This window comes from Peromyscus leucopus, chromosome X (assembly GCF_004664715.2).
Source record: "Peromyscus leucopus breed LL Stock chromosome X, UCI_PerLeu_2.1, whole genome shotgun sequence".
Lineage (NCBI taxonomy): Eukaryota > Metazoa > Chordata > Mammalia > Rodentia > Cricetidae > Peromyscus > Peromyscus leucopus.
The window spans coordinates 122,513,643-122,527,887 of NC_051083.1; the positions used below are offsets into that span (position 1 = coordinate 122,513,643).

The 14,245-nt window shown below is 38.4% G+C and overlaps 1 protein-coding gene across 11 annotated transcripts in view; it reads right to left on the reverse strand.

The window, feature by feature from the left end:
• The window catches only part of Atp11c (ATPase phospholipid transporting 11C), a 199,222-nt gene that overhangs the window by 23,146 nt on the left and 161,831 nt on the right, over window positions 1-14,245 (reverse strand). For all 11 annotated transcript variants that reach the window (XM_037199084.1, XM_028854235.2, XM_028854236.2 and 8 more), the window contains 2 exons: window positions 4,145-4,204; window positions 1,421-1,548 (listed from right to left, as the gene is read on the reverse strand). In XM_037199084.1, coding sequence (XP_037054979.1) covers window positions 1,421-1,548; window positions 4,145-4,204 — 188 coding nt within the window. The remainder of the gene's footprint in view (window positions 1-1,420; window positions 1,549-4,144; window positions 4,205-14,245) is intronic.

The following is a 14,245-nucleotide window of genomic DNA, read 5'->3' on the forward strand; positions in this document are numbered from 1 at the left end:
TTAAAATTTCAAAAATAGTACAATCTTCTCAGTCAGAATATGAAATAAGGCTACTCATCTAATGAAGCAGATCTGCATAAAAATGGCTTTGTGTATGTATCTTTTTTTGCTTCCATTTGAATTTTCTCATACCATGTATCTAAGGGTGTCTAATTACTCAAACAGCACACCTATTGATAACTCTACAGATGGTCATTGGGCTATATTATCATAGCTGTAACATAAATGCAATGGTTTTGGGGACAGAGAATGAAAACATGACAAATTATACAACCTTTTAACTTATAGGACTTTTAGGTGCAAATCTAAAGTTCTGGGGAATCTGTAAACAGAAAAAGAGAAGAAAGATGTGGCTGTTTCTCAGAAATAGGAAAAGGACCTCTCTGAAGACCCTCGGAGTGAGTGCCTATCAACTGTTAACCAATGTGGTTTTTCTAGTAACTGACTTAGACTGGAACAAAAGCAGAAAGTGATTCCTGTCCTTGTAAAAATCTATGAAAGAAGAATGGCAGCAGTATCATGGTATACTGAATTCCCAGTCAGACTTTTTAGCCACACTAAGATGAAGAAACTGTTAGAAACTCAAAATAGGTCACCCAACATGAAGGACAGCATAAATAAAAACCAGGAATAAGGATCTGGAGAAAGGCTACGCTTGAATACCTCTATATGACATGCAGCAGATGTTACCAGAACCTTTACTTTTTGTTGTTTAAAGCTCAAAAAGTCAGCTACACCTATCTACTCTCTTACCAAAAGAATTAGTTCAGTTTTCAAATTTCTATTAAGAATATGAAAATAACCAAATGTTTCACATCAATATTTCTCAAAATGTGAGTCATTAAGTTCTACAGGTATAATGCATAATGCCACTGCTAAAATTCAGTAGGACACTGCAGAGGTCCATATACATAGACCAGGACTTCATGTTTATAAAGAAGTTGTTAGAGTAACAATAATCTGTTGTCTAGGAACAAGCTAAGATCAAGTTTGATCAAAATAGGTACCCATTGCTTACAATGTTAAGAAGGTTAAAGTTAAACTTTAGGCTGGGTCACAGTTATGTGATGGCATTTATTTTGCATCTCTATGAAAGACTGTGCAATAATTTATGACCTATACATGGAGCACAAGTATATCCATTTAAGTACAGAACTGATATCTAGAAAAATAAACCACTCTCCTGTTGAATGATCCGTTTTAGCTGAAAATTCCCAACAGAACCACTTATTGAACCTGTGTCCTTCCTACCTGTAGATTAAATGAAACCCACTACTTAAAGCCCAGCATGGTGACTTATACCAATAATACCAGAACCAACATAAGAGGATTTCACAAACCCTAACATGAGCTATACAGTAAGTTCAGACAAATGTGAACTATAGAATGGGAAATTGTCTGAACTGTATTTTCAACTTACATATATAATCGAGGGTCTGAGGTCAGAGTATCAATGTTGATGTGCTGTTCCAGTAGACTGTAGGCCAGGATGGGCAGGGATGTGAAACAGATATTGTACATTGTAAGATAAGCAGCATCATAGAGTGGCTGAAAAGACAAAGAAAGAGGAAAACAATATACTGATATAATTATGTATTTGTAAAAACCTGTAGCTAAACAGTTTTTTAAAATGCGTTTGGGGCAGCAAAGGAAACTTTGTAAATAAGGTCACCCTACTTGGTAAAGATAAAAATATTGAAAAAGTCTATATGTCCTTATTAACCCAACCCTTTAACAGGATCTTAATAATATTTGCATGCTATGCCTTATTTCTAATAGATATTAACTATTAACTTTATATAAGATTTTTCAGTTACTAAAAAAATAGATATTTAGTAGCTATTTTAGAAAAGACCAAATAAGTACAAGTCAGGAGTCCTTACAGAAACTAAACCATAGGGAGTGGCCAACCTATGTTGCAGATCTTTCCTGGTTAACATTTTATGTATTTTTGGTTAATATTTTATAAGCCCAAATCCTATAATAAAGCTATTTCTAGCACCCTGTTCTTGAGAATTCCTAACTGAATTTGATCAACTATAAGTATGAGCCTAGTGATCTTTGTCTTGAGTGTGTTAACAGGACTGAGCTCCCCAAACAGAAGTTCTCCCCAATCAGAAATCCTGAAAGCATTCAGTAAGTACTGGACGAGTGAACACAGATGTCATACCACATTTGTAAATGATCAAATTATAAACTTTTTCAAAAAATATTTCTAAAGATTTTAAAATTATGTGTGTGTGTAGGTCTGTGTATGGGTAAGTTTATGTGAATGCATGTATCCAAGGAGGCCAGAAGAGGAAGTAAGATCCCCATAGAGCTAGTTACAGATGATTGTGAACTATCCAATATGTGCCATCATCTATCTATCTATCTATCTATCTATCTATCTATCTATCTATCTATCTATCTATCTAACACTAACTATCTAACATCTAGCTATTTAACACTGTGCCATCTCTCTAGCCTACAAAACTTCTATTGAAAAAATTTTAAGTATTTTATAACCTTCATTCAGGTGAAAGTACTTATTGAGTTCAATGTATCTAGACACTGCTAGGTGTCATCATATAACCATTTGTGTTGTCTGATTAAAGGCATCCTATATTCACACTTATAAACACACACACACACACACACACACACACACACACAAAAGTAAATGTTCTCTGATTAATAAAATTCACTTAAATGTGATACTAATCAATACAACTACGTATTTCCAACCAATGAAGTAAACACACAATTACAATGAAAAGTGATTTGAAAAGGTTGTAAACAACTTGAACAGAACTTTTTTTTAGTTTATTCACTAGTTGGCTTCAAACCATTAATAGAGAACATAGTAAGTACCAAGCACTGAGGACAGAAATGATTCTTATATTCATCCAGGAGTTCTAATTCAAGACAGAGAGTAGTTAGGGTATACAGGGAGTTGGTAGACCCAGGAAGGGTCACATCCTTTGATTTCAACAGACAAAAAGTATGAGATATAGTGCACTCAACATCTCAATGAAGTGAAAAGAATGGTTCTGCATAAAATATGGAGACAATTTTCATATTGTTTCTATGAACAAAGATTTAAGATCAGCAAAAAATATTTCACTGAAAAAATAAAAATGTGCTATACTTCTAATTTTCAAATGAGAGTACTAGTACATGACATACAATACTACATTTGCTTTGGTAACTACCCGTTTTCATAAAAAGTAGATTAAAAGAGAAACTCCGAGATTGATTGGTGTGTAATTTAGTCTTGAATTTACTTCAAACAAAAGAAGCATCAATTTACTTTTGCTTCAGGATGGAACTTTAAGGTTACATGAGAATTAAAATTGTAATTCTTGGATGCATAATTAGAGGAGACAGAATGTCCCACAAACAAGTTTTAGTTGATAATATTGTCATTTTGCTAAACCTGTAACAAATGTTATCTTTTTCATGGAAAAAAAAAACAGACAAGTAATATCCTAGGCTTTACTAAGGATAAAGAGGCTTTTGTTGTAAGTAGTGTAATTCCATTTCTACATTTTCATAGCTGTCTTTCTGAACCCCAGAGAGTATCTAATGAGGCTATGGACTGAAAAAGATAGCCCATATGTACTTCAAAAACACAATATAAAGCATGTTGCTGCCAGCACTAACACAACTTCAAAGTAAAAAGTAAAGATTTGTGCTTCCTCAGAGACCATCCCTTTACCTTTAACATTTTAAAGTTTCTTCCCTAGGGTACTCAGGTCTCTGCCTCAATGTCGGCTTATTAGAGAGATTGTTCCAGATAACTCTTTTAAAATAGAAGCTTCTCATCTTGTCACAGTATATCCTTTTATTATTAATTTATATTTTATTATACTTTATATTTTTTCTTCAGAGCACCAATACTATATCACATATTTGTCTGTCTCTTCCCTATTACTATCTCACAAGCTTTAAAATGATAACATTTGTTTGTATCATTGCAATATCCTCAGAAAAACAGTGCTTCCTATCATTTAGATTCAACAAAAATAAAGCTTTTTAAAATTATTTTTAAAATTTGGAAATTCAGTCACAGAAAACTGTGTCAACATCATTAAATTGTTTCTGAGTCAATCATCATTATAGTTCTTGTATCTGCTACACTTCTACCAAGAAGGGCACATACCTGTTGTGAGAATCCACAGAAGAATTGGTACAAAAACTGTGGCAAAATGAAACAAAGATTCTGGAAAATATGAAGACCGAGATTAGTATTTTCACTTCATCAACTTAAAAAACCCAAACAGGGCACTGTACAAAGCCACTCCTAAATCCTTCTAATGTTAGAATGCAACAACTCTCTGTTGCAAAGATGTAAAGAAGTTAGTTTCAAATGATTAATTGAAATCAAATGATTAATTCATAGTAAGAGTAACTTTTGCCCCTACCTAAGCAAAAGAGGATCTCACTTATGAGAACCTCTTGCTATTTCTGAATTTTTTTTCCTTTTTGAAGAAGACAGGGTCTCACATTGTAGTCCAAGGTAGTCTGGGACTTTCCATATACTCCTATCTGGTCTCAAACTCATTGTTTTCCTCCTGCTTCAGCCTCCCATGTGCTAGGACTACAAATGTGAGTTACCATGCCTGGCTCTCTATATTCTTGTTACAGGAAAGAAATGTCTTCATAGGACATGAACACCTAATTTACTGTCCCTTAAATACCAACTGGATTTATAGAATCACTATAGACTTACATAATACCCAAGTGTATATTTTATTTCATTTACATATTTTATTTTCAACTGTGTCTATGTGTTGGAATCTAACTCCAGGCCTCTGCAATAACAAGTACTGTTTGCCCCTAAGTTTCCGACCTCAAACATATATTTTAAAGTTGATTAATAATAATACAGACTCAGAATATTATTATAGTTTATGTTGACACCAACAGTTATTAACTGATACTTGCCTTTATTAATGCCTCATTAAACAACATAGTTAAGCACCTGCTACAAGCAAAGATGGTATCAGTGATCATTATCAAAATGAGCAGCCAGGTATGGTGGCACAGGCCCTTGATCTCAGGACTTGAGAGGCAGAAGCAGGCAGATCTCTGTGAGCTAGCCTGGTCTACAAAGTGAGTTCTAGGCCAGCCAGGGCTATACAGCGAGACCCTGTCTCTCTCATACACACAAAGGAACAATCTTCTCTTCTAAAAGTTATTCTCTGACTACACACATGCACCACTATTAAATAAACAAAGATAAAAGAAATAGGGTGACTAGTGGATGACATCACCAGGAAAAGGCACTTGTAGGACAAACCTGATAACTTGAGTTTAATCCTCAGAACTCACATAAAGGTAGAAGGCTAAAACTGACTCCATAAAGTTGTTCTCTGGCCTCCACATATGGGTTGTGGCACACATAGGTACCCTTCTTGCAACAATAAGAAAACAGATTAAAGAAAAATTTGGGCTGGTGAAGTAGTTCTGCAAGTGAAGGCACTTGCCTCCAAGCCTGAGGACCTGATTTCTAATTCTTGGGAGCCACATGGTAGAAGAAAAGAACTAATTACCACAAATTGTCTTCTGACATCCACATGTGTACCCTAGTACATATACATTCTCACACATATTACACTAAATAAATACATGTACATTAAAAAAAATTAAAGCTGTCTTTCTCTAAAGGGTCTTACCTTTTTATCTGGAGAAATGCTAAAATCAAACATGAAAATGGCAAGTGGAGAATTCACAAGGCCATTACAAGCCACTGAGTGTGAGTATAAAATATTGAAATTAATGCCTTCAGGCAAATGTAGCAGAACTGATTTTTAATGACTGTCAATCTTCAAAGTAGGCTATAAGTTTGAATGTTCCAGTCAGTTTACTGTTCCCCAAATTTATACTTCTCTTAAGGAAACACTTTCAAATGCCCTGTTTTTATTATGTCTATGTCTAGACAGCACTGTCCTTCCCATTGCCTTACATTTTCACTTAATTCACCAGAATTTGCCCTGGGAGACTCAGAGCTGTTTAAAAAAAAAACAAGTCTATCCTCAACATGGATGACCATCATCTACTATGCTGAAAATATTTAGATAAATATACTACAGGTTCTGGAGGGTACATCTAAAGAAGCGTGGTCTAATATACTTTGAACAACATAAAAATAAAATGTCAGAGCACAACAATAAAATGTAGCAAAAAAAAAAGTCAGAGTCCTTACAATCATCCTGGAGGACTAGCAATCATTTGTATTTATCAGTTTTGGCAAAACACAGAAATAGCACAACTTTTAGAGTTATGCTCTATAAGGAAATTTTCTGAGATTAGAGGAAGCAGAGTTCAGTGAGTATGATTAACTACTCTAAGACTAGAGGGTTGAGAAAGGTTATCTGCCTCCCTCACTAGAGTGTAAATTCCATAATAAAAGGGACATTATGTGTTTAACTATCTTACTCCATAGTGATTCTTTGGTTTCTAAAAGAGTTCTTGGCAAACAACCACACACTGAAAACTTACTTTTTGATTGACTGAAGAATTCAGAACTTGAGCCAGTTGTGGTGGCGCATGCCTTTAATCCCAGGATTTAGTAGGCAGAGGCAGGTGGATGTCTGAGTTTGAGGCCAGCCTAGTCTACATATTGAGTTCTAGGACAGACAGGGATACAGAGAGAGACCCTGTGTCACTTCCCTTCCCCCCAAAAGTTCAAAACTTGAATGCTGGGGTGTGGTGGCACAAAGGTTTAATCCTAGCACTGGGGGAGGCAGATCTGAGTTCAAGGCCAGCCCAGTCCAGGAGGGCCAGGACTATACAGAGAAATCCTGTTTTGAAAAACCAAAAGAAGAAAAAGGAAAAAAGTATTCAGAACTTGAATTAGGTCTTAAGGATGAACAGGATAGTAAGGACCAAGGCAAAGTAGTATTGGTAAAGCCAGGCATAATGGTATACAACTGTAATCTCACAGTACTCTGGAGGTTGAAGCAGAAGGAGACAAGTTCAAGGCCAGTCTCATCTACAAAGTGAACTCCTGTTTCAAAGACACATACACATTTAAAACAGCAAGACAACTGCTGTGGGATGGTCTGTATGTCAAATTACTCTGATTGGTCAACAAATAAAACACTGATTGGCCAGTGGCAAGGCAGGAAGTATAGGGGGGGACTAACAGAGAGGAGAAAAGTAAGAACAGGAAGGCGGAAGGAGTCACTGCCAGCCGTTGCCATGACAAGCATCATATGAAGATGCTGGTAAGCCATGAGCCATGTGGCAAGGTATAGATTTATGGAAATGGATTAATTTAAGATATAAGAACAGTTAGCAAGAAGCCTGCCACGGCCATACAGTTTGTAACCAATATAAGTCTCTGTGTTTACTTGGTTGAGTCTGAGTGGCTGTGGGACTGGCAGGTGACAAAGATTTGTCCTGACTGTAGGCAAGGCAGGAAAACTCTAGCTATAGACAACAACAACAAAAACACCAAAAAACAGAACACAATACCCAAATCCATATATGGTAAGAGCATCAGACTGAGGGATTGTCTTAAAAGAAAGATTAATGATCAGACAACAGAGAGTAAAATTGAAATAATTGGAAAGTAGTATATTCTAAAGTAACCCGGTTGGATTATATGACAATTTGAAAATTAAATGATAAGAAAAGGGGGTGGGGGATGGAAAGGCTGAAAAGATGGCTCAGCAGTTGAGTGTATACCTGATGGAATTTTGTTCCCATCATCCACATGGACATCTTACAATGCCCTTAACTCCAGCTCTAGGGGCATCTGATGACATGGGCACCTCCAATCATGTGCACATACCCACACACCTATATTTATTAAAAAATATATCTAAAAAAGAGGAATTCCTCTTTTTCTAATGGTAAACCAAAGGCTGTTAAAAGATTAGAAATCCTTTTTGGACAAAGGATAGCTGTATATAATGAATAGTGTTGAGTCAGTAATATAGATGATAATGAACACAAAATGCTGTGGGATGTTCTGTATGTCCTGTGGGAGCCTGTTCTTGGGTTCCTCATGGCTTTACCCAGAAGGTCCGCATAGAGGATGATTAGGACCACGGGCCTGAGTGCAGGTGTCTGAGATGATCTGCACTTGGCTGTGCTGGGGGATGGTCTGTATGTCAAGTTGCTCTGATTGGTCAATAAATAAAACCTGATTGGCCATGACTAGGCAGGAAGTATAGGCGGGACTAACAGAGAAGAGAAATAAAAGAACAGGAAGGCAGGAGTCACGGCCTGGAGCCACTGCCAGGACAAGGAAGATGTAAAGTACCGGTAAGCCACAAGCCACGTGGCAAGGTATGATTTGTAGAAATGGGTTAATTTAAGATATAAGAACAGGCCGGGCGTTGGTGGCTCACGCCTTTAATCCCAGCACTCGGGAGGCAGAGCCAGGCGGATCTCTGTGAGTTCGAGGCCAGCCTGGGCTACCAAGTGAGCTCCAGGAAAGGCGCAAAGCTACACAGAGAAACCCTGTCTCGAAAAACCAAAAAAAAAAAAAAAAAAAAAAAAAAAAGATATAAGAACAGTTAGCAAGAAGCCTGCCATGGCCATACAGTTTGTAACCAATATAAGTCTCTGTGTTTACTTGGTTGGGTCTGAGTGGCTGTGGGACTGGCAGGTGACAAAGATTTGTCCTGACTGTGGGCAAGGCAGGAAAACTCTAGCTACAACAGAAGGAATCACCCATATAAATAATCTCTGATATCCTTTGTTGTGAATGGGGTCATAACAATTTTTGACCACTGGTCAACATTTGGTAAGTTAAAGCTTGTTTTTTCTTTTAACATTCATTCAATCTGGTGGCAGATGCTTGAATTAGGCCAAAATCCAACTGGAGGAAAACCAAGCTTTTAGGGAAAAAGAGTCAGATTACCAGACAAATCTACATGACAAATCTTCATGGAGATCTCATATTAGGGGAAGGTAAAAACAAAAACAGAAAAGAATAACAACAACAAAAAACAGTGATGCCAAGCCTAACAGATCCTAACTCTGATGTAGATTACTGGATTTAACCTACTGTGGGAACACAGTTGTCATATTTCCTAGCTGTAGAACCAAGAACTAAGATAGCATTTCCCTGAGATCTATTTTTATATATTTGAAGTTGAGATTCTGCTGGGTGGTGGTGGCACATGCTTTTAATCGCAGCACTTGGGAGGCAGAGGCAGGAGGATCTCTGTGAGATTGAGGCCAGTCTGGGCTACAGAGTGAGTTCCAGGAGAGGCACAAAGCTACACAGAGAAACCCTGTCTCAAAAAGCAAAAAACAAACAAAAAAATTGAGATTCTATAATTTGCCTCATAGGAGGCTTGTGAGGATTAATTAATAAATGAAGTGCTTCTGTCAAACAACAAACTATTTTACATATGTTGAGTTCAATTACCATCATTATAATTATACTTTTTCATTCTTCAATGTTTGGCCCAACAACTAGTTAATACAGGTTGGCAAGGCAGGGTTTTTAGCAAATCTGGCAACCTAGGATCAGTGATCATATATTATTACTATCTATACATTTTTCCTTCTATATACACATGTGTGCTATGTATAAACATTTTCCTTTCTTTTTATTTTTTATTTACAAAGACAAGGTCTCCTCATGTAACTCTGGCTGTCCTCAAATGTATATAAACCAGGCTAGCCTCAAACTCACAAGAGGTCCACCTGTCTCTGCTTCCTGAGTGCTGGGACTAAAGGTGTGCAGCTGTGCTTGATTAGTTTTTTAATTTTTTATTTAACAAATGCATATATAGGAGTCTTGGTATGTGATCCTATATATACCAAGAGGGATCATTGTTGATGACTCATTTGATGGGCTATAGATGACAAAATGAATAAAGAAGTGAAACAGGAGATGTTAGGCAAGATGGTGGACATCATGCAGGCTTGGTCTGCTAGATTATCTAGGGAATAATCTGAGGAAAGCTAGTTAAAAGCTATCAAAAGAGATGGGTGATGGCCACAAAATCTCTAGTCTAGTTCAAAGTAAAATAGGAAACCTTGGAAATCAGAACAGAAATAAATACAGTCCAACCTAAGGGACAGAATAGTCTGGGGAACTCCCTCCTCAACTTAAGACAGACAGTCTCAAAAATTGGCACAATACTCTCAGTAAAAGACATTTATAATAGAAAAGAAAGATGGAAGAAAGGAGACAAACGTTATGCATGGTGGCTGCAGAGAAAAGATTAAAAAAAAACCCTTTTCCTTGGCAATGAACTGGAACAGTTGTAAAATGCCATTTTAAAAGACCCCTGCAGAGTTGATAGCTTGGCAGGCTCCAAACAATACATGATGTGAACTCTCTGGAAACTTAGAGTAAGTATTACAGGACTATAGGCTGAACCTACGGTGAAGAAACATTGCATCAAAACCTCATCGTACCCAACTAGGTGGAAACCTGATCAGAGATAGTGTGAATACAGACAAAGGTTCCAAAGCAGAATATTAAAGATAACACAAAAAGCTAAATGAAATAAGTAAACAGAGGAGATGAAAATAGAATCCAACAAAGAGTTAGAAATGCTAAAATAAAAGAACAAATTGAAATACTGGTAACAAAACATTCAGTATGTCATATTAAAAGCCCCTTAAAAAGTCTTACCAATAGAATAGATCAAAGGGAGGACAGAATATCAGGGTTTAAAGACAAGGTAGAGGAACTGAAACACAGGACAATGACAAAGATAAATGAATATGAAGACAGAGAGATGGCTCAGTAAGGGCATCTGTTGTCAAGCCTGACAACCTGAGTTCGATACCCAGGACCCACATGGTAAAGGGAAAGAAGTGACTTCTTCCAGATGCTGCAGCACTTGTGTATGAGTGTGTACATACACACACAAGTGCAAGAAGAAACACAAAGTTACCTACAAAGGCAGGTTCATTACAATAATACAAGGTTTCTAAACAAAAAATTTAAAGGCCAAGAGATCTTCTAGAATGATACATTTCAAGCCCCGAAAGCCAAAAGTCAACCAAATTGCTTCCAACAAAACTGTTATAATTGAAGGAGAAAGAAAAGTTAACTGTGATAAAACAGGATAAAAGAATCCATAACCACTAAACCACCTACACAGAAAATACATGAAAGAATCTTTGGACTGAAGAAAAAGATAAACCATAGGATTTCTGAAACCATAGGATTCAGAAAACAAAGCAATAGTTAAGCAAACCATGAATAGAAATAACAGGAATTAACATATTTCAATAATAACAATACTAATGTCTCAATTCCCCAACCAACAGACATAGATAAAAAATTGATTAAAAAAATGGGATCTATCCATTTGTTGCCTCCAAGGAGTATATATCAGCATCCAAGACAGATACAATCTTAGGGTATAAGGATAAAAAAGGTATTCCAAGCAAATGGAATTAGGGGGGAAAAAAGCAATAATATCAAAACAACAACAAAAGGTGCCTTTAATACCCTACTCACAAACATATAATTATCCTTATTCAAAAAGGTGTGTGTTGGAGGGTGAAAATGTCTGGGTTAAATGACATCACAGATCAAATGAATTTAACAGTTTTCTATAGAAATTCTATCTGAACAAAGCAGAATGTAGTCTTCTCAGCATCCCATGGACCTTTCTCTAAAATAGAACATACAATAACAATAGGACACAAAGTCAGCTTTTTTTTCCAAGATAGGCTTTCAGCCCTGGCTGTCCTGCAACTCACTTTGTAGACCAGACTGGCCTTGCATTCACAGAGATCTGTCTGTCTCTGCTTCCCGAGTGCTAGGACTAAAGGCATGCACCATCACCACCCAGCTCAATGTAAGTCTTAATACATGTAGGAAAATTAAAGTAATTTCTTGTATTTTACCTGATAAAAATAGACTACAACTAGAAACCAATAGGAAGAGAAACAGACCATATACAGACCATATACAAAATCACAGACATTAAAAAACACTCTCTAATCCAGGTGTGGCAGTACACATCTTTAATACCAGCACCTGGGAGACAGAGAGACAGAAGGCTGATCTCTATGAGTTTCAAGCCAGCTAGAGCTACAAAGTGAGTTCCAGGACAGCTAGAACTACATAGTATGACCCTGTTTCCAAAAAAAAAAAAAAAAAAAAAGACCCAGAGGCCTGCCTCTAGGACCTACGCCCTGGGACACAACCAGTCCCCAAGAACCCCGACCCATTGCTGCCCCAGTTGCCAGCCAGCAGGGAAGACTCCTGCAGGAAGGCTCCCCCACTGGACCCTGTAATCTATAAGACCCATGCCCTACCCCAAACATACCCATCCCCCTGAGAACTCAGTGGTTTCCTGAGACACTGAATCTATCAGCTCTCATTGGACTAAGAGACTCCTGCCTCTAGGACCTAGGCCCCAGGACACAATCAGTCCCTGGGGACCCCCAACCCATCACTGCACCAGTTGCCAGCCAGCAGGGAAGAATCCTGTGGGCAAGCTCCCTTACCAAAACCCTACATCGGACACTACAATCTATAAGACCCACACCCTACTCCAAACCTACCCACCCCTCTGTGACTCCAGTGGCTTCCAGAGACACAGAATCCACGAGTTCTCATTGAACCAAGAGCTCTCATTGGACCAACAGAGGCTTCCTGAGACACAGAATCCAGCTCTGATTGAACCAAGAGATAAGATTGGACCCAGAGTGTCCCCCTGAGACACAGGCACAGCAAGCACAGATTGGACCAATAGCAGCTCGCTCAGACACATGCACCTATTGGAGGAAGTGATGGGTAGACGTCAATGCAAAATTACATACAACAACATAAAGAGCAATATGGCATCACCAGGACCTAGCAGTTCTGCAACAGGAAGACTTGAACATCACAACATAGAAGAAGCAGAAGAAAGCAACCTTAAAAATAACTTTATAGCCGGGCGGTGGTGGCACACGCCTTTAATCCCAGCACTCGGGAGGCAGAGCCAGGTGGATCTCTGTGAGTTCGAGGCCAGCCTGGGCTACCAAGTGAGTTCCAGGAAAGGTGCAAAGCTACACAGAGAAACCCTGTCTCGAAAAACCAAAAAAAAAAAAAAAAAAAAAAAAAAAAACTTTATGAATGACTGGACTGCTACTCACATCACCAGTGAGGCTACCTGGAAAACAGGACCCCAAGAAAGACATGAGGATCGCCCAATGACGGAGAAATGGCTGAGATCTACATGAACAACCTGGACAAGAGTGGGAATAAGGAAGGGCGAGGGTCAAGGGAAAGAGAGCGGGAGATCCCAGCTGGATCAAGAACAGAGAGGGAGGACAAGGAATAGGAGACCATGGTAAATGAAGACCATATGAGAAAAGGAAGAAACAAAGTGCTAGAGAGGCCCACAGAAATCCACAAAGATACCCCCACAAAAGACTGCTGGCAATGGTAGAGAGACAGTCAGAACTGACCTACTCTGGTGATGGGATGGCCAAACACCCTAATAGTTGTGCCAGAAACCCCATCCAAGGACTGAGGAATCTGGATGCAGAGATCCATGGCTAGGCCCCTGGTGGAGCTCCGGGAGTCTAATTAGTGAGAAAGAGGAGGGTTTATATGAGCGAGAATTGTTGAAACCAAGGTTGGATAAAGCACAGGGACAAATAGTCAAACGAATGGAAACGAATGAACTATGAACCTAAGGCTGAGGGGCCCCCAACTGGATCAGGCCCTCTGAATAGGTGAGACAGTTGATTGGCTTGATCTGTTTGGGAGGCATCCAGGCAGTGGTACCGGGACCTGTGCTCAGTGCATGAGTTGGCTGTTTGAAACCTGGGACTTATGCAGGGACGCTTGGCTCAATCTGGGAGGAGGGGACTGGACCTGCCTGGACTGAGTCTACCAGGTTGATCTCAGTCCTCGGGGGAGGCTTTGCCCTGGAGGAGGTGGGAATGGGAGGTGGGCTGGGGGGAAGGAGAGGGGGGCAGGAAGGGGGAGAACAAGGGAATCCATGGCTGTTATGTAGAACTGAATAGTAATGTAAAATAAAATGAAAGGAAAAAAATAACTTTATGAAGATGATAGAGGCCTTTAAAAAGGAAATCAAAAATTCCCTTAAAGAAATTGAGGAAAAGACAAACAAAAAATGTAAAGAAATCAATAAATCCCTTAAAGAAAGCCAAGAAAACCATGAAAAAGCAATTAAACATGTGAAGGATATAGTTTAAGATCTGAAAAGTGAAATAGAAACAATGAAGAAGACACAAACCAAGGAAATGCTGGAAATAGAAAATCTGAGTAAAGGAACAGGAAACACAGATGCAACCATAACCAAAAGAA